Source organism: Arachis ipaensis, chromosome B7, assembly GCF_059453495.1.
Source record: "Arachis ipaensis isolate K30076 ecotype BB chromosome B7, ASM5945349v1, whole genome shotgun sequence".
Lineage (NCBI taxonomy): Eukaryota > Viridiplantae > Streptophyta > Magnoliopsida > Fabales > Fabaceae > Arachis > Arachis ipaensis.
The window spans coordinates 129326460-129347142 of record NC_142442.1 but is presented as its reverse complement, the minus strand read 5'-3'; the positions used below and the strand labels follow the sequence as shown (position 1 = coordinate 129347142).

The 20683-nt window shown below is 35.2% G+C and overlaps 2 protein-coding genes across 3 annotated transcripts; one reads left to right on the top strand and one right to left on the bottom strand.

Moving 5' to 3' along the window:
- Positions 1-9662: 9662 nt before the first annotated feature.
- Positions 9663-14824, bottom strand: LOC107605856 (P-loop containing nucleoside triphosphate hydrolases superfamily protein). Of its 2 annotated transcripts, XM_016307783.3 has the most exons (6): positions 14359-14821; positions 13504-13804; positions 12678-12836; positions 12216-12511; positions 10802-10922; positions 9663-10022 (listed from the first exon to the last, which is right to left on the bottom strand). In XM_016307783.3, the coding sequence occupies exons 1-6, from the start codon at positions 14554-14556 to the stop codon at positions 10018-10020; spliced, it is 1080 nt and encodes a 359-aa protein (XP_016163269.1). In that variant the 5' UTR covers positions 14557-14821; the 3' UTR covers positions 9663-10017. The 2 variants fall into 2 exon arrangements, with proteins under 2 accessions (XP_016163269.1, XP_016163268.1); XM_016307782.3 differs by lacking the exon at positions 9663-10022 and having other exon boundaries at positions 10534-10922; positions 14359-14824.
- Positions 14825-15014: 190 nt separating this feature from the next.
- LOC107605860 (metal-nicotianamine transporter YSL3) lies at positions 15015-18986 on the top strand. The gene is made up of 8 exons (XM_021106255.2): positions 15015-15822; positions 16141-16533; positions 16633-16805; positions 16900-16997; positions 17109-17243; positions 17340-17529; positions 17616-17730; positions 17827-18986. The coding sequence occupies exons 2-8, from the start codon at positions 16152-16154 to the stop codon at positions 18756-18758; spliced, it is 2025 nt and encodes a 674-aa protein (XP_020961914.1). The 5' UTR covers positions 15015-15822; positions 16141-16151; the 3' UTR covers positions 18759-18986.
- Positions 18987-20683: the final 1697 nt, after the last annotated feature.

Below are 20683 nucleotides of genomic sequence, written 5' to 3'. Positions count from 1 at the left end.
GTAAAGGAAGAGTAGAGACGGTGGCAACATGCCTAAAACTAGTTTCACCAAATATCACATCTAGATAATCTTTGATACTAGAGTCAAAATTTTCTGTTAGCGCCTCTTCTTCTTTTCCTTCTGGGATTGAATTGATCGACTTAATAACAGATATCTCTTTTGACTCCTCATTCTCCTGGTCTTTTCTCGGGGATATCTTGTCTTCTTTCTGTTCCTGCCTCTATGGTTACCTACGTTCTTTAGTCAATTCTGAGTATGGCCCCTGTGTATTGGCATAAGCATTTTATGTTTGGGCCACAACTCTTGGAACGAAGGGAGCTCCTTCTAAAAAATTGCATCGATACCTTCCTCTACAATGGCCCCTTCTTCCTGCTCTTTGTCTAGAGTTTCCTCTTTTTCGGGTTTCAGCCCAATTTCCAAAACCACCCCTAGGAACATTAAAACTATAATTCCTAGAGTAATTTGGGGCATTGTTCTGAACCCATTTATTGTTCGATACGTTAGATGGGGGAACTCTAGTTCGACTCGACACATCTTGGGGTTTCTGGTCGACTGTCACCACCGCGCATGTGTTGTTTGACAGGAGCAGTTGCAGATTCTCGACCTTTGACCCCTTGCTTCAACCGAGCTTGGCTTGTTTCTTCCTGATGGACATGCACTCTAATATTTTATTATGAGCTGAAAGCTTTAGCAGCCGACGTGTTGAATAGGGCACTACATCGTGGGCATATAGCTACATTTCCTTCCTCCTCCTTTTGTCGCAACAAGAAGTCTAACAAATCTTCTCCCGCTTTTGAGTAAATGGACCTTTCAGCTTCAAACATGTCCAATTCGAATTGCTCATCTTTTTTCATAGGTTCGACAAAAGCCACATTGACTGTAAACGCCACTTCTTCTGTTTCAGCAAAATTCGATGTGACTTGGAAGGGATCAGAATCTACCTTCATTTCAGGTTTATCAGCAAACTTTAATCGACATTCGTCGATAGCGTTCTGTATCAAATCCCTGAAACGAACATAATTATTGGTATAATGCCCAAAAGCTTGATGGAATTTACAAAACTTCTTATTTCTAATTTCAGAAACCGATACCATTCTTTTTCCTTCAAGGAGTACAAGTTGCTTATCTTTTAATAACATATCAAAGATTTGCTCAACTTTTGTTAGGTCAAAAGAATAATTCTTTCCTCCTAATAAAGGAGTCTTATCTTTTGCCAGATTAAGAGATCGAGACACATAAGGAGGTCCATTTTTTAATTCTGCAGCAAAGGCAGATTCACTGTTTGACTCTTCCTCACTCATGGAATCAACATAATTAACTTTTTTATTGAATAAGGGTTTTCTTTTGTTCGACTTTAGTTCTTTTTTTCTTTGTTTAACTTTTTAATTTGTTGAACCTTATTGGCCAATTGAGCCAAATCAAAGAATTTTGATTTACTAGTTTCTTTCGAACATTAAAATCAAGGTCATTGATGGCAATCTTGACTATTTAAGGTTCAAGAATAGGGGTGAAGCATTTTTTTATCATATTCTTGAACCGTATAAGATAGTCATCGATCGCCTCGGCTTTTCCTCTCTTTATTGTGAATAGATCCAACAAAGTTACCTTCATTTCACCTCTAAAGAATTGATCATGAAAACTTCTTTCTAATTGAACCGAATTAAGGATCGAATTAAGTTGTAGATTCAAAAACCAAGTAAAAGCATTCTTTGTCAATGAAGAGGAAAAATATCTCATTTTCAAATATTCATTATTGGCCAATTCGCCTATTTCGACTGAATATCGAGCGATGTGTTCAACTGTCGACTCCCTACTTTCACCTGCAAACTTGGTGAAGGATTTAGGAGTTTTAACTCCCCTAGGAAGCTCAACCTATAAAACTTAATCAGGAAAGAGGGATATAAAATAAGGTTGATTTGTTATTCCAATATTTAATCCTTCTCGATTCAAGATTTGCTAAACAGCTTGAGTTATATTTTGACCATAAGTTTGAGCAGCATTATTTGCTCTAGCCTCATTTAATACCCTATTTGGATCATCTCCTCTATTCAAAATGAGAAGAGGATTATTACCATGAATTTCCCCAAAAAATTGGACTATTGGTCAATTAATCGCTCTCGCAATATCATTAACTCGTCGAGCAACTTGCTTTATTCTAACATTGTTATTTTTTAACACTGGATTTAATATTGTATCCTTTTGTTGAGTTAGCATATTTACTAGGTCATAATGACTATCCTCGATTTGTTGTCTAAATATAGCTAAAGACTCGACTGTATTAGGCGAAGATGCCCGTACGGGTCCCTCCTATCGACACCCTAGGGTATCCTACACCCTATGTCAAAATGACATTCGACACCATAGGAATGGTTTGTGGTATGGGAACAGTCCCAAGATATTGAGGGTTGTGTATTAAGGGTTGATAGGCATTATAATTTGCCATGTAAGGGTAATATTGATGGTGTGTCCCCATTAGAGGATAACCTAATGGAGGTGTTGGATTATATAAAAGATTATTTCTTATAGTGTTAATACCTCCAATATATATGGCATTAGGATTCTCCAAGGGTGTTGAGTAATTTGGGGGGTAGTTCATATTGAGGCCATATGACGGCTATGGCCGTTGGAATAACTTCTGTCGACCATTGGCTCGAAAGACTGGTCAAAGGGACTGCCTCTGTTTCAAGGCCTCTAATGGAATTTTCACTATCATTATTCGACATATCCGTCGAAGTTGAAGCTTTATCCGTCATGATTAACTTACCACTACGTAATTGCATACACAACTTGACACGAATCTAATCCAGGGTCCCACCGGACGTGCCAATTTGTTTCAGTCATTTTTTGGTTGACTTTGACAAATAGTGTCAAAACGAGCTTGTATCAAAATCTCAAGTATCGGGGAGCAAATACGACTTCTCTGAAAAAGAGTTATCTCGACCCGGAAATTACTTGATTATGGTGTCAAACAATTTTATATCGACATTACTAGTGGCAAAATTATGGAAAACAATAAAGAAATAAATAATTAAATAAAGAGGAAAATGAAAGTGTGAAATATTGATCAAAGTAAAATGATAACAAAAGTTTAAAGAAAGTAAATGAAAGTGAATCAAATAAACAAAATAAAAACAAACTAGAAATTTGACTTCCAACACTCACATACACTTGCACTCTATGTTCTTCCGTTGTGTCGCAGAGACTGGGAATTCTATGAGTTTATGTGATGATCTAGTGTTCTTGATTGAAGTCCCAGTACTCTTATAAGTTTCTACTATTTATAGGCCATGAACTTGATTTGGATCATGTTGCCCACTATTTTTCTTCCTCCTTTTTCTCAGCCATAACCTTGCCCTGACCATGAGGAATCTTGATCCCCAAGTTTTGACACCCACGTCTTCCTTAGTCTTCAAGTCCCATGTCTTTTCATCATGTTCTTCCAATTTTGCTCCCATGTTCTCCTCTTCAGTTTGAAAGTCACTAACTACCTTTCCACTTCGACGTTCTTTGTACCCTCTTTCTTCAACTTCAACTTGTCCGTTTTCACTTCTAGTAGTCAAAACACCTTCTTGTCGAAACAATTCATTTTTTGTACTAACATATACAAAATTTACATTCTTTTTCACTACTTGCAAAATTTATTTCGATACTTATGGTCCATAAATTTTGGGTTAAGATTTTTTAAAAAGAGTCATATCTGCTTCTCGAATTGAAATTGTTGATACAAGTTTGATTGACACATTATGTCGAGATTGAACAAAAAATCTAGCAAAAATTATTACATTCAATGATACCTTTGTTGGTTGCCGCCTTTGATACATATTGAAAGTTGGAAAATGGCAGGTTGCTAGTTTTGAACCCACAAACCTACTAACCTAGTTTCAATTATCAAGCATTGACTATTAAACTGCCTATTGTGCCTATAGAGAGTTAAACTCTAAAGTGGTCCCTAAGATTTACGAATTTAACTGATTTAGTCCTTGATTTACCAATTGCACTATTTACATCTCTGATATTGTAAAATATACATCTAATTGGTCCCTCACCTCATTTTCGACCATTTAATCTTGCCGCCGGCAGTGACGCGGCAAATGAGTACCACGTTGGAGCTTGTTTGCCTCCCGCCGCTCTTAGGCCCTAATCCCGTCGGAGCTTGCCTCCGCCGTTGCTCAAATAAGAGCCATCTTCGCCAAATGCAAGCCTTCATGCTTACCGCAGGTTTTGTTGAAAATGATATACTCCTCTCGCGATTCATATACGCCTCTGCGTCGCTTGATTTTTTCTCTTATGCCTACTCCATATTTTCCAATACTCACACGCACTGTCCCAGCATCTTTGTCTACAACAACATTATATGGGCTCTCTCTTCCTCCAATCTCCTTTTTGGCCGGTGGAGCTGCCGAATCGGCCTCCTCGGCGGCGCTATCGATCTTCCGGAGTTTCCTGGAATCAAGCCAGAGCCATCTCGATCGGGCTCTAATTCCTCATCAGCAAACGTTGTGGCGTCGGACTCAAGCATGGCGGTGCAATTGTCGAGTTGGAAATTATTGGAGGAGAAGGCCTGGAGGCACCGCCGTGAATTGCGGAGATGGTGAGATGGTGTCCTGCGAAGCGCGATTGATGTCAAGAAGAGTCTGGAACGGCTCTGGGGAAATGCTGAAGGCGGAGGCAAGCTCGGTGGGATTAGGGCCTAAGAGCGGCGGAAGCAAACTCCAGCGTGGTACTCATTTTCTACGTCGTTGTCGGCAACATGGTTAAAATTTTAGGAACGCAAATAGCGCAATTAGTAAGTTAGGGACTAAATCATTGCATTTTATGAATCTCAAAGACCATTTTAGGGTTTAACTCTACCTACAGATCTAGTTGTTCATTATTTACTCTTATTATATTGGTAGAGTACTTTTCATGCCGTATAATTCTTTGTTAGTTTATTTTTATATTAAGTTTAATTACCCTGCAGGTCCCTATAGTTTTACCGAATTTTCAATTAGTTCCCTATACTTTTTTTCTTTTCAATTGGGTCCCTGTACGTTAATTTTTTTTTTCAATTAAATCCCTGTTAACGTTAAACGTTAAAAAATGTTAGTGAATTGTGAAATTACTTGTATACCCTTAGGGACCCAATTGAAAAGAAAAAAAATATAGGGACCTAATTGAAAATTTGGTAAAACTATAAATATTCAATTAAAAATATTTCTATAATCCCTATTTAATGGTTTTACGACATGAAAGATATTTCTATAGTCCTTTTTATTTTGTCATTATCATTTTTTTTGCTTATTTATATACAAATTGTATCAAAAATATCTTTTTTTTAATTTCAAAATACCTTATCTTAAGAACATACAACAAAAAGAAAGGGATAAAATGAAACAAAAATAGTAGTAATTAATATATGTAAAATTCAGTTTCCATTATTCAAGTATTCATTATGATCATGTAACATTTTACATTTGTGTAAATTTATGGAATATAGTTTATGTCTTTATCATATCATAGTACACCATAGAAAATCACAAGACTATGTAATTTGTATTATTGAAATTTGAAATCTAAAAATGAAAACCATAGAAAATGTAGTTTTCAGTGCAATACAGATAATATAGAAATCAGTTCTTGTGTTGCAGTCTCCCATACTCTGAACTGGTATAAGATTAACAATAACATTGATAACGGCCAATTTTCAAGTTGAAAAAGATTCTGAAAGAGCAGACTTGAGTTCATCAGGTGTCCTAACAAGATAGTCATTTTCATCAAAAACTTCAATCAAAGCATGGTATCCTGCTTTTGAAACAAAAGAAGTTGGAGTAAAATCATCTTTGTGAGATCCATTCATCTCTTTGGGATTCTTCGGGCACTTCCATATACACCTCCATATACCCATCCCTAAAAATAAGAAATGCATAACTATATTTAACACATTTCTATTCGCAGCTTTTACATGCAACACCTATATAACATATAATCTCAGATATACAGCATTTCAATCAACCATGGATGTATTGAAACCATTATGATAAAAAAAATAATGAATAATCTTACCTCAATGAAGTTAACAATGGCATTCAAGTTAGATCCCAGACAGTGCTTCTAAAACCATTACATTGTACCTGGGGAGAAGATAAACAAAAGCAACTAAGTCTCGAAACAATTCAAAAATAACAAAATATCTTTTTTATCTTATTGAGGCATACAACAGTTTTAACCACAACTACAATCCTAATCCACATTATTTAATTGTAATAATCCATATAGAATTAGTGACATTAATTCACAGGAGAATTCTTGGCATCTTCATCATTTTGAGAGGAATTACCAACAGCAACAGAAAAATTAGGTTGATGAATCATAGTGGTGACAAGAGTAGCATCTTCTCCAAAAACAACAATGGCATTACCAGCAGCAACGGGGTAGCACCAGTAGGAGAATTACCATAAAAGAACAAAAATTAAAAACCCTAAACTCTTGATTCAGTTTTCTCACACTCAAATTTTACTATTTATCCAGAAAACGGAATACACGAAGGAGAATTAGGCACATTGCAGTGATTTATGTCTATGGTAAAAATCTCCATCATTACATTAAAAAAAAAAGAAACAGAATCCTAATAAAACAGCATCATCACAGCAATAACAATAAACAATCAAGAATAAACTAAATTCATCATCAGCAAAATTAATTTATATGTCAATTCACCAATTAATAAAATTTCTGTACATAAATATCCATATTGTAAACCCTAAATAAACTATTATATCAAAACAATCCAAAAATCAATTCAACAAATAGATACTCAACCAATGCCATATCTTAAAAAAAAATTAGCATAAACATCAAAGTTTTAAAGCTGAAAAAAGAGGCTTTTTTTTTCACCTGTTTACAAACAGTTCGAATACAGGGAGATCGAACAAAAGCACAATGCGAGGACGGGAGGCCAGGCGCTACGAAGCTCGGCTCCATGCGGCACAGCGACGTCAGGCGAGGTGAAGCACCGCGAGGGATGGTGACGGCTTGGACGGGCAAACAGCGCACAAGACCTCCGAACAGAACAAAGCAGAGCAGACCAACACAGAGAAGGAGGCGACGGACAGTAGACCACCAAGCGTCCGTTGCAGATGACGCCAGAGACAGATGACGACGATGGACCGACGCGATCTCTAGAGAACAATTTAGGGTTTTTTTTCTTTTGGATAAAATGTAAGGGGTGCTTTTGGTATTTTGGAAAAATTAATATTTGTTCAACTAGCTACTCCAACCAAATGACAAGAATATTCGTTTTTTATCAAGAATTTTCTGTTATCTTAAACGTTATTTTTACAGTATGGACTTAATTGAAAAAAAAATTAACATATAAGGACCTAAATGAAAAAAAAAATGTAAAAACCTAATTGAAAATTCGATAAAACTAGAGTGATATGCAGAATAATTAAACCTTTATATTATTGATCGCTATCCATATCGTCCTTGCAGAAACGCAATAGTAAAATTACTCTGAGCATCAATCCTTTTTAATAGAAGTGGTCATTGTAGAACATAATCATAAGATTTTACTTTATCAATTGATTAGGGGATCTCACAATGTATATTGATCTCGAATCAAAAGCATTTGTACGTGTTTTATATATATATATATATATATATATATATAGTTCGATAGCAAAACGATGCAAGTCGAAAAATACTTGGGGATCAAGTATTAAATAAGTCGAAGGGAAAATAGAGTAGTCAAATTGATAAGAGAGGAAAAGGCAATCAACACGTGGTAAAGATATTGGAGCATAATGGATAGGATTCACCTTAACGATGAATATTATGATGTCTTTTACATTATACGTAACTTATTAAAAAAGATAAATAGATAATATTTAATAAATTTTAAATATTTTATTTTAAATATTTTATTTTTTATTTTTAAAAATAAATTAAACAATTTAAACACAGCAACAAAAATACCATAAAATTTGCCTTAACTTAAATGTAGAGACTGTTTTTTGACTTCCACGATATAGTAAAAACGTGGGTAGGCCTTGGAGAACAAATAATATAGAGAACGTGGTAACTGTCAATAGAAGGGTCTTAACTCAGGATTCTCTCTATAAAGAGGAGAATCAAAAAATTTTAGAAAAACTTCAATCTTTCAACACTATAAGACACACTAAATCTTTACAAAATTCTAAATCACACCACGACTATAGAATACAAGTGCATGTAAATATTAAGAATCAATTTCTATTTTTATTATTGTTTTTACTGTTTCTTTATTTTTCTTTTGTCAAGTTTGTTCCAGCTTTCCTTTCAAGCATTTTAGTTTTTGTCTTCATTTCATGTTTTGATCTATTTAATTCAATTTGTACTTTGTAGCAAGTGTTCGACATTTATCTTTCTCAATATTACTAATACAGGGTTTTAATTACTTTTTCATTAGTTGCAAAGTTACCATTTATACTAAAATCGATAAATTCCGAATTCGAGCCCACTTTTTTATAGGAGTCGTATCTACTTTTTGAATTGATATCATTGATACAAGCTTGAATTGACATCTATGTCGAAATCGAAAGAAAATCAAGAACCAAAATCAAGCTCGAATCGATATTTCCATATTTATTCAAATAAAAATAAATGGTGTTGGAAAAAAGAATAAATAGTATAAATAATTAAATAAAAGGATAGTTTAATTAAAATGGACATGAATTTCTAGGAATATATTATGGCAACTATTAAGAAGAGACATATTTCTATTTAAGGATTTGCTACTAATCAATGGACTGTTGCATGCATAAAGTGAGATTCAAACCTCCAACATTTATTTAAGCGGATTAATGAACTAACCACTAGACCAACTCAACTTGGTTTAAGAAGAGACATATCTAAATCTAAAATATTGTACTTAAAACTGACTTTTGACCGAGGCGATTGATTAAATCTTGACCGTGAATATAACGAGATATATCATATACGGTTTGACAATTTTCTTTTAAAGGAATTGTAACTGCAAAAGAAATTCTCTTATAATGGACATAATTGAGTTGAGTATGACAAGATACACTATGAATCTTTAGGGACAGTTCATTCTTGCTGATCTTTCGAGGCTTAAAGATCTGAGGGGCCAGCATCGTAAATTTAATAGCTATGACTTACTATTAAATGATTGTGGTCAGTGCCCAGCGGCTACAAACATGGCCATGTTCGTCAAACAATTAAGCCTTGTCATGCCACTGACAGCGACACCATATTTGGCTTCTAAGTAAAGAAGTTTGCTAAATTCCCCAACAAAAAAGAAATGATGGATTAATTGTAAAGAAACTCTTCTAAGAGATTATTAGCCTTTAATTTTCTTAATAAATTTCTTTACTTTAAAAGTACAAAATTTGCATTATTATCTCCATTTCTAAGGCTTCGATCATGACGGGGATATTTCTGAAACCAACCGCTAATCATAAAAAGAAACACCGTTCCTTCTTGTATTGTTTTCAACCTTTCCTTTACTTTATATATTAAAAAAAAAAAAAAAAAGAAAAAAAAAAGAAAAAAAAGAAAGAAAGAAGAAGAAGAAGAAGAAGAAGAGAAAAGCTTCCATGTTCACTTTTTTAAACTTTTTTAACCCTCTAACCTTAAATTAAAAAAGTGGTTTAGTAATTATGGAACCACGAGGGAGGAGCATCAACCAAGCCACACATAGTACAGCCCTCACTAGTGGTCCTGTTTCCACTGTATAAATATATGTTCGAGAGAGAAGATAAAGTACAGACTTGTGGTCCTAAACCATATATAAATATATAATCAATGAATGAGATTGGGAAGAGCTTTCAACCTTTTTCTACGGGTTTGAGTTAATCATCATCTTATGCGGGTGGACCAGAAAGACAACAAAAACACAAGGATTATTACTGACCCACAATGCTTAAAAGTAATAACCATGCCGAACACACTTCAATGCCAGTTTATTTCCCCCGAGGGTCTCAATCATTGATGGTTGTTGGCAACTTGCTTACAGCATCCTCTTGATGAATCTTAAGCTTATTCTGTTGAAGTTGTTGCTCATGTCAGTGTTGGATCTAACTCCATTAATCAGAAGTTTAATCATATATAATACAGCAATGCAGGTTAACATGTGGGTTATCTTAGTAGCAGCAAGATTAAATATAAGTTTTTTTTTTTTTTGGTTGAAACTGATTCATATAGCATGATTTTCCTCTTCCCTATAAATCTAGACAAGACTTAACAATGGGTTGGTTATTTAAACCTGGATCTTTAGTCCACTAAAGTCTAAAGTCTAAACTGTTCAGGCATGAAGAAAATATTTAATTTTGCCCCCATTGTGTATCAGAATTAGTACTATACGAGTTGTAGAATGTGGATGTATCATCTATCTTAAATAAAATGAGCTAAACCTGTTACTCTTTTGTCATTTCAATGCATCATATTATATAACAATATCCAAATTTATTTGCGTAGCAGGTATAGTAATCATCCTCCATAGTTACCTATACATATAAATTTAAAAAGTGCTGCAACAAAAATACGTGCAACATATAGAGCAAAATGCAAAAGCCAACCACGAATTTCTATAATATAATCAATATATAGTAATAATAAAGTTACTCTAGAACTACTATAAGTCTATAACTAGGAAGTAGTAGTTGTTAGCCTGTTACAATCTGGAATGGGCAACATAAGTAACAGCAGAATAATGCTCTAAACAAAGTCAAAACATTTTACGGATCCTGAGCATGGAGGTTAATCATGTGAGAAACCACAAGCTTAGAAATTTCATTGATTGCAGCTTGAAGTTGATAATCACCTGACTCACTTGGTGTCCACCTTGATGATGACAACCCACTATATGCACTTGCAGCAGCCTTCGTCTTCTGGGAAGTGTCAAGGACCTTCTCCAAATCCAACTGCGACAAAGGCCTAGGCACCTGAAAGGTTAAAAATAGATTAAGCTCAGTGAATGTCAACATCTCCAGCACTTCATATATGATAACGCCACCAACTCCCTTATTCTACCACTTCCATCCATAAGTTACAAAACAACAGAAGGCACGGGCAGCTTCTGTTTCAAACTTTCAATACTGTATAATCTAAAAGCCTTTGAAAATAAAGAGCAGTTTGGATAAACAACTTAATTAAAATCTTCTAGAAAGGAAGCTTAAAACATAAGGACTTATATTAAAAGTAGCTTATAAATAAGTTATTTTGTATTTGACATTTTAGTCACAGAAGTGCTTATTTTGAAAAGGGAGTGATAGACAGCTTTTTGTTATAGTTACTCTTTTTAACTTCTTCATAGGCACTTCAAATAACTTCTCGAAAAGTCACAAGTTAATTTTGAAAACTGTACCAAACATTAATACTATAACTTTTCATAGTTTAAAAGTTAAAAAAAATTTTCTGGACTTTCGCACTAAGGGCACATGTTAGTTAAACCCTTCCCAAAAAGTAACTATAGAAGTCATATTGTAACACCAAGTCACAAACTGATCTACCACATTCTGTAGTTGCTTCCTTTATACCAGTGTAGTTCAAGCATGCAAATAATATAACTATTGAAACACACAATAATGGGTAAAGTATTGTTTTGGTTCCCAACATTTGGGGTAAATCCTATTTTGGTCCCTAACGTTTTAATCGTTCTATTTTTAGCCCAAAACGTTTAAAATGACGTCAATGTTATCCCACCGTCAAATTCTTCACTAATACTTAACGAAATTGATATACTATTAATAATGCTTTTGTTAAAGCTACGTTTGCTCAACCCCCTCTCCCACCTTCACCCTCTCAACAAGCCCGAACCCCATTCTCCTACTCTCTTCTTCCTCCTCCTCAAACCCCTCTTGGAGAATTAATAGAGTAAAAGGGAGTAGGAGAATGGGATTTGGGTTTGTTGAAAGGGTGAAGGTGGGATAGGGAATTGAACATAGCTTTAACAAAAGCATTATTGATAGTACATCAATTTTGTTAAGTGTTAGTGAGAGATTTGACGATGGGATAACATTAATGCCATTTTAAACATTTTGGGCTAAAAAAGGATGATTAAAATGTTAGGGACCAAATAGGATTTACCCCAAAAAGAAAATCAATTTGTCCTTTAGTTAACATAAGTGAACTGATATCCATATGGATTCCAGTCAAGTGAGCTGTGGATATCCACCATAGAGAAATGGAAAGATCGAGGTGGAAGACAAAGTACAAGAGATAAAAATTGTACTTACGGAAGAACGTTTTCCCTTCTTCTCTTCATCCAGTAGTTCTCGAATAGGAAGATAGGCAGCCTTCTTGCAAAGGTCAAACAGATCTGACCCAGTATAACCCTCACATAAGCTAGCTATATAATCAAAGTCTATGCCTTCGTCAACCCTCTCTCCCCTTAAGATAACCTTCAATATCGCAGCTCTCTCCCTCTGGTCTGGAATTCCAATTTCAAAAGCTTGAGGAAGGCGTCGAAGTATTGCTTCATCAAGTTCAGAAGGACGATTGGTAGCTGCAAGGACCATAACTCGAGCATTATCTACACACACACACAGGAAAGCAGAAGTCATCAGAAATTACTCAAATATAAATAACTTGAAAAGACTAAATAAACCTCCATCAAAATTGCTATTATCATATTTACAACTTATTTTGAATATCTTAGCATAAAAGGAATATTATGTCATAATGATTACAGAACTTACGATCTGTGGTAAATCCATCCCATAGAGCCATAAACTCAGTTTTCATGTTTAATAAAGCCTCATGATCCGATGTACGACGTTGACCCAAAAAACTGTCAACCTCATCAATGAATATGATGGCAGGCTGGAGCTTATTAGCAAGGGTAAATACAGCAGTCACTGCAAAAGAATAGCAGAATATTATCATTAACATTAAATTAGATATAAACAAATAAAAAAATTTAAAACACAAAAACCAAACATCAAATGAAGAACATTAGGAGGTAAGAACATTAAAAATCAAAGGCAGGCTTGAAAACTAAGATAACTTATCACAAATGCATTATCATTATTATTCAAAAATAATCAATAAGCTCAGCAGATTACATTGAAATATCATCTTACAACTTATCTGTAAAACTTCACCCATAAAAATAACTAATAACTAAGATAACTTGTGTTGAATTTGTCACAGAAATTTTGTCATATATAAACAGTATTTCATATAAGTTTTTCTATCTGAATGGTAGTAACTACTCGCATAATTCACTAAAACAACAGAACGTGTATAACAATAAGTACAACACAGGAAGACAAGCCAATTTTCAATAAACATAAAACAATAGTCAATGATACACTACTGTATTATCTTCACAGTTGAACTTTTGTGTGTGACCGATAAGAGCATAAGAGTTTTAATTTATTGAACAGAAAGCCGAAGTCGACAATAACTCTGCATGGACATTCAAATATTCAATCAGGAAATAACAGTGTCTGTCATGATAACTATAGTTTTGATGTTTTATAGTAGAATGTAGGATTATTCATGAAGATATGTGGCACTTACCAAGCTTTTGGGCATCACCAAACCACTTGCTCATCAGGTTTGATATCCTCACATTAATAAAAACAGCTCCTGACTCCTTAGCAATTGCTTTCGCAAGCATGGTTTTCCCAGTTCCTGGAGGTCCATACAACAGGACGCCCTTTTGAGGTCCAAGAAGCTTACCATACGAAAACAAGTCCGGTCTTTTCAGAGGCAGTATAACAAGCTCAAACAGAGCTTGCTTGATTGTTTCCAATCCCCCAATAGAGTCAAACTCCACATCGATGTGATCAGGATTTATAACGTCACCTGCTATAACATCCTGCACACAATTAAGGGCACAAATTAAAAAAAGAAAATACAATCCTATGTTTAAATTAACGCAAAATCATACTAATCTGTCTTGAGATTTCGGTAAAATTCCACCAAACTTCTTTAAGGCTTGGGTAGATTTGCATAATAAAACACTCCGTAGTTTGTAAACGATAACATTGAAAACATTAAACTCTGCACAAATAGAAGGGAGTCACAATGGATTCCACCAAACCTCAGGCAGATAAGTATAGTTTGCCCTTAAAAAATAATTTCTTCATCAAAGAGGATTCCAAAACCATAATTGAGACTTAAACTAACAGGTCTTAGGAAAGTTCCTCGTACACACACAGTCATCCTAACTCCTAACCAAAACAAATGGAGACTTAAACTAACAATTCAAAATTCAATACTTAAACTAACAATTCAAAATTCAAACCAATTCTATGTATTTGGAGCAGTAGCAACATCGTAACTCAGAAACTAAAGGGCATAAAACCAATCCTAACAAATTCCAAAGTAAACTGAAGAAACAAACAAACAAACAGAGGAAAAGAGAGTAACCTCGTAAGGGTTGGTCTGGACAAGGGGTCGACCAAGACGCTTGGCAATCTCCTTCTTGTGTTCGAGGACCTTTTTGGAAGCCTCCCGGGTTGGGTCAAGTTGTCGTAACCCAACGAAGAGAACCAGGCAACTCATAGCAGCGCTGGCCGCGTATAATAGCAAGTCTTGCAGGAACCTCGTATCTGATGAACCCCCCATTTTTTTCCAACCCCTTAAGTTTCACCTCACTCAAAAAATCTTACTTTTGTATGGCGATTTTTTTTTTCTTTGCGATATGGATAACAAGCATTCACAATCAAAACCCTTTCTTCTTCTTCTTCTTCTTCTCTATATCTATCGCGCTCTCTCGAAGAGGGTCGGTCTGTAAGGCGAAAAGAATCCTAACGTGATTGCTTGAGGTTGAGGATGACGAAAGGGGGCCACACTTTTGGCCCTTGTTTCCTCGGCCCAGTTTCTTCTGGGCATCGCTCACCTGTTGACTCCAGCCCAATTAAATTAGTCGAGATTTCTGAGCCCATTTTTTTAACCGAAATTTTTGTCTTGTCAACTTGACGTTCATACAACGAAAAAAAAATTGACCTTCATTTTCCCATGAATTTAAAAAAAAAAAATATCAGGAGAAATATAGTCATGGACATGGCTCGTTGACCTATCATAACGTACAGCGTATAAGAGTGGTATATTTCCAGTCTTACTCTTACCGCATGCTTTGGCCACACGCCACTCTCTCCAGTCTCCACCACCACCACCACTGCTAAACAACACATAACAGAAATGGAAAAACACGCACTGATTTCTTAAGCTTTTAAGCCAAGCCATGAACAACAAAAACATGTTTAAGTTAGTGAAGCTAAGAACATAGCAACTACCCCAATTATTTCCTACAACTCGTCCCATCTATGAGTCAACGCCAACCATTTTCATTTTCCCATTAATCATTCCAATAAAATTCCACAGCCGAACACATAGCGCGCGCACAAAAAACAAAACTTTACTTCCAAAGTGGGTAGTTGTGTAGTACAAAAAAAATTCTTACAAATCGCCTTTTTAGAAATTGGTTTGTAGTACCACACAGTTGCGTTGTACTACATGCAGAGAGGGATATTGATGAAGGTTCATCTGTATTCATATATAAATAGCGCACTTTGCTGCTTATTTTCACCTATGCTATTGCCTTCTACATACTGGTCTTTTTATCATCAATACTAACGGCTATTTCAACGTTGAAGGACTCGTTCTATTGGTGCGTCTACGTTCTGTTCTGAGTTTCACTGATTTGAAAGCTGCAAAACTCTGGATTGTGGTTTTTTCTGTCTCAGACTTTGTTGTTTTAGGTGGCCAATATTATTGTCCTTCTTCATCTTTTTCTGATCCTGATCGTGGAGAATTGAAAGCTTTGGTCTTTGTCTCAAAGATTCCATTTTTGTTTTTGGGTGTAGTTGAAGAGGAAAGAAGAATTAAGCGGTAATCTATCTGTTGGGGGTTTCATTTCTCACCAGTCATTACGTTGAAATAAAATATCTGATTTTTCCCAGCTCTAGGATCAGATTCTAATATCATTTTGTCCTTTTGGTCTCTGGACCAGATATCTTATTAGAATTTTAATTTATTCTTCATTTAAATATTAGTATATTTCCTTTCCTCAATTACAAATACGGCATTGTTTGTTCTCTTTGCGTAATAAGTTTAACAATCAAGTGTATCAGCAAGGAGTTTTAATAACAATCATTGAATATTATGCTTCCTAATTGTCTTTTTTGGTGGTGCTTGATTCACTCACAGGTGAGGATTTGATGAATCCAATGGAAATCAATAGTATAAACAGTGAAGATCTCAAAGAAATTGAGAATTGCAACAGAGAGGACCCTGAACAGCCGCAGATTGAGGGTGAGGAGCTGAACAGGATAGCTACATGGGGAAAGCAAATCACTGTCCGGGGACTAATAGCTAGCTTACTGATTGGAATCATTTACAGTGTGATAGTGATGAAGCTGGGCCTTACAACTGGACTAGTACCTAATCTCAATGTCTCGGCTGCACTGCTTGGCTTTGTGTTCATTAGGACTTGGACTAAGCTCCTTTCCAAAGCCAATATTATTTCAACACCTTTCACTCGGCAGGAGAATACCGTAATCCAGACTTGTGCAGTGGCTTGCTACAGCATCGCCATAGCAGGTTGGTTTTCTCAAGCTGTTGAATTGTGTTTGTGTAAATTATACTGGGAGTGCTTTGCATATTTGGTTTATTGAATTGAACTCTATTGTTTGGTTGTAGGTGGTTTTGGTTCTTATCTCTTGGGATTGAATAGGAGGACATATGAGCAAGCAGGGATTGATACAGAAGGGAATACACCTAACAGCATCAAGGAACCTGGAATCGGCTGGATGACAGCCTTTCTCTTCGTTACCAGTTTTGTAGGGCTATTGGCGCTGGTCCCCATAAGAAAGGTATTGAATTGAATTCCATCTTTTTTCATAATCTCAATTGTACAAGAATTTTTACTTGAATGGTGTTGCTGATGAAACTTTTGTTCTTTAACAGATAATGATAATAGACTACAAATTGACTTATCCCAGTGGAACAGCTACTGCAATTCTTATTAATGGATTCCATACTCCTAAAGGAGACGCCATGGCCAAGTACAAATCTGTTTCGTTTTTTCTTTTTGTTGATTTCTGGCTTATCTTATTTTGTCCAACAAAGTAAATATTTATGTATGAAAGGTAAAACTAACTCAACTGCTTTTGCAGGAAGCAGGTTCACGGTTTCATGAAATACTGCTCATTCAGTTTCCTTTGGGGATTCTTTCAATGGTTTTATACGGGTGGAGATCAGTGTGGGTTTGTTCAGTTTCCAACTTTTGGATTGAAAGCTTGGAAAAACTCGTGTGTCTCTTCATCTAAATATCTTCCATTTAGTAAATGCATCATCCACGGAGTACTTGTTCATTGTCATTGATTAAATCACTTTGAATTTGGCAGATTTTACTTTGATTTCAGCATGACTTATGTTGGAGCAGGAATGATTTGCTCCCATCTTGTAAATCTATCCTTGCTTCTCGGTGCTGTGCTTTCGTGGGGCATTATGTGGCCATTAATCGGCAGACTAAAAGGCGAATGGTTCCCTGCGAGCCTACCAGAAAGTAGCATGAAGAGTCTTAATGGTTATAAGGTCTAAATTTTGTTAGAATTGAAGGAATCCAAATACACACACATTTCAAGGCTTTAATTTTCCTTCAATTATCCCCTTTGATGTAGGTCTTTGTTTCAATCGCCTTGATCCTTGGTGATGGGATCTATAATTTTGTCAAAATTCTCTGTTTCACAGCCATTAATATCTATGCAAGCATGCAAAAGAAGAAGCGTAATACATGTAATCATTCTAGTCCATGTGTCTTTCTGCATAGAGCTGTTGTTTGGTTTGTCTGTTTATGATCTCAGCCATTTTCATATTTCTTTGTCACTGCAGATTTGGAGAACCAGAGGCAGCTGTCTCATGACGAATTTAGACAGAATGAAGTGTTTATAAGAGATAGCATTCCAGTATCGTTGGCGGTTGCAGGGTACATATTGCTCAGCATCATTTCCATCATTGTGATACCTTTGATGTTCCCCCAAATGAAGTGGTATTTTGTGGTGGTTGCCTATATTCTTGCACCTGCTCTTGGATTTTGCAATGCTTATGGTGCAGGATTAACTGACATGAACATGGCTTATAACTATGGCAAAGTGGCTCTCTTTGTGCTTGCATCCTTGGCCGGAAAAACTGACGGTGTAGTTGCAGGGCTTGTGGGGTGTGGCTTGATCAAATCAATTGTTTCCATTTCTTCTGATTTGATGCATGATTTCAAGACCGGCCATCTCACTTTCACATCCCCTCGTTCAATGCTTCTAAGCCAAGCAATCGGCACTGGGATAGGCTGTGTTGTGGCTCCACTCACATTCTTCCTTTTCTACAATGCCTTTGATGTTGGGAAACCAGATGGTGATTACAAGGCCCCATATGCCCTCATTTATAGAAACATGGCCATTCTTGGCGTCGAAGGCTTTTCCGCCCTCCCCCATCATTGCCTGCAACTTTGTTATGGTTTTTTCGCGTTTGCGATAGCAGCCAACTTGGTGAGGGATCTTTCCCCCAAGAAAGTTGGAAGATGGATTCCACTTCCAATGGCAATGGCTGTCCCTTTCTTAGTTGGTGGATACTTTGCAATTGACATGTGTGTGGGTAGCTTGATTGTGTATTCTTGGCACACACTGAAGAGTGAGGAGGCAAATTTGATGGTTCCTGCAGTTGCTTCTGGTTTGATTTGTGGTGATGGATTATGGATTCTACCTTCATCCCTTCTCGCTTTGTTCGGGGTTCGGCCACCAATCTGCATGAGCTTCTTTACATCCAAGTAGTATTTCAGAATCTCCCTTCATATATGGAGAAATAGATGAAATATAGATGTAGCAGAAATACTAGATGAGGTAATTATAGCATAATGTCATACGAGGAGGATGCTTATTAGTTACTGGTCCATTCCTAAATGGTGGTCCTTTTGATTTTTTTTTTGGCTACATTCATGAATCAGAGATCAGTGTATCTAGTTTGCAACTACAATTCATTGGAAGGCAAAACAAATTCTCAAGTTACATGACCAAAATGACACTTAAAAGTGGACGGAAAGGGTATGGTTTAAATAAATATTATTATTCATGGGGGAACAAGTTTTTGCATAAGGTGTCGAAGACTGCCTTTGATGCATGAACCAAATGTTGAATAAACAAAGATTATGTGTACAGCAGCGGAGCAATGTGACTAATAGTATAATGATCACTTTCTTCAGCAAAAAGTACTAGAATCCTTTCAATGATGAAGGCTCCTATTTACTCAATTATTCTTGCTTTTTGGACTGATATATAAGCATATTTCAAATAATATTCTGAGGAACATCATCCGAATTATTCAATAGGATCAAAATTAATTATTTTTAGATTAAGATAATAAAACACATATTTTATAAAAGTTACAAAATTAATAGTGATTAATATTCTCCGCGACCCTAACCTAAAAGCTTGGGATTGGTGGAGTCAATTCATGGAAGTTGAGAAACCCAATTTTAAAATCAGAAGTGTTCAGGTGGCTTACCTTCTATTGCAGATTTGGTTGGCGCAGAACGCTTTAGTCTTTGAGGACCAACGCCAAGAACCTGGGGAAATTCTGTCTCAGGTGATATTGTTGAAAGAAAAATACCGACGACATCATTTTCTCAAACCAACCTTCTCTACGAACAGCAGTTACTACCGCTTTGGAACTTCTTCCTCTCTTAATTGTTTTATTTCTCTTCTTTACCCATTAAATAAGTTTTATTTAACATCTCTGTTGAAAAATTCTTTTGTCTTGAAACTCCACAAGAACATAATATACTCCAAATATAAAGTTCTTTTATGCAATAAAAGATATATCTTTAAAAAAAAATATTTACTTTATCAACTTTCTCACTTTAAAAGATCTTAATTCTATTCAATATAATCACATACGCTTTGTCCATCCTATATATGGCTTATAAATGGTGATGGTGATTCTATTTTTTTTTCTTTTTTAATCTGTTTTGTTTTTAAATTATCTATCTTTCCCAATCAATGCACATACACCAGTCTCCTTCATTATTGTTTTTACCTTTTTCAATTAGAAGAATAATTTCATAATTCCCAAAATCAATAATATCACTTTTTTGTGCGATTTTATTAATTATCTTTTAATTTATTATTTTATTTCTTATCATTTTTTTAAGAATAATTTGCTAATAATATACAATTAGTAAATAATATTATCATTTAAAAAGTGAAAAAATTTATTTTTCTTTCTAGTTCTAAAATTATTTATAGTGATAAAGTAGACGAAGAAAAAAGGTTATTTTTTAAGAAAAATTGTACTAAAATTTTCTTTTATTAGAAAGGTGAAAGGGAGTAATAGAAAAAATATTTGTGAGTATTCAAGTTGTGTGGAATGATACAATATAGAAGAGTATTTATGAGTGTTAAGAGAATCGTAATAATAAAAACCTAATATTCTATAATAAATATTCAGATATATTAAATAATTCTAATAAATGTTAATTGATTCTAATATATTCCGACATGCTGGAAAACTACTGAAAAGTAACAAAGTGTGAAGAGATGACAAATTATCGGAAAGTGATGAAAAACATATGATTTCTCCATGAGAATAAATAAGTAGTGAATTAATGAACTAATCGGGTGAGGTGAGAAAGCATCGAAGCATTGAGAAAAGAAAAGGAAAAAAAATGACACTGAAAAAAGTACGAATACGGTGATTTTAC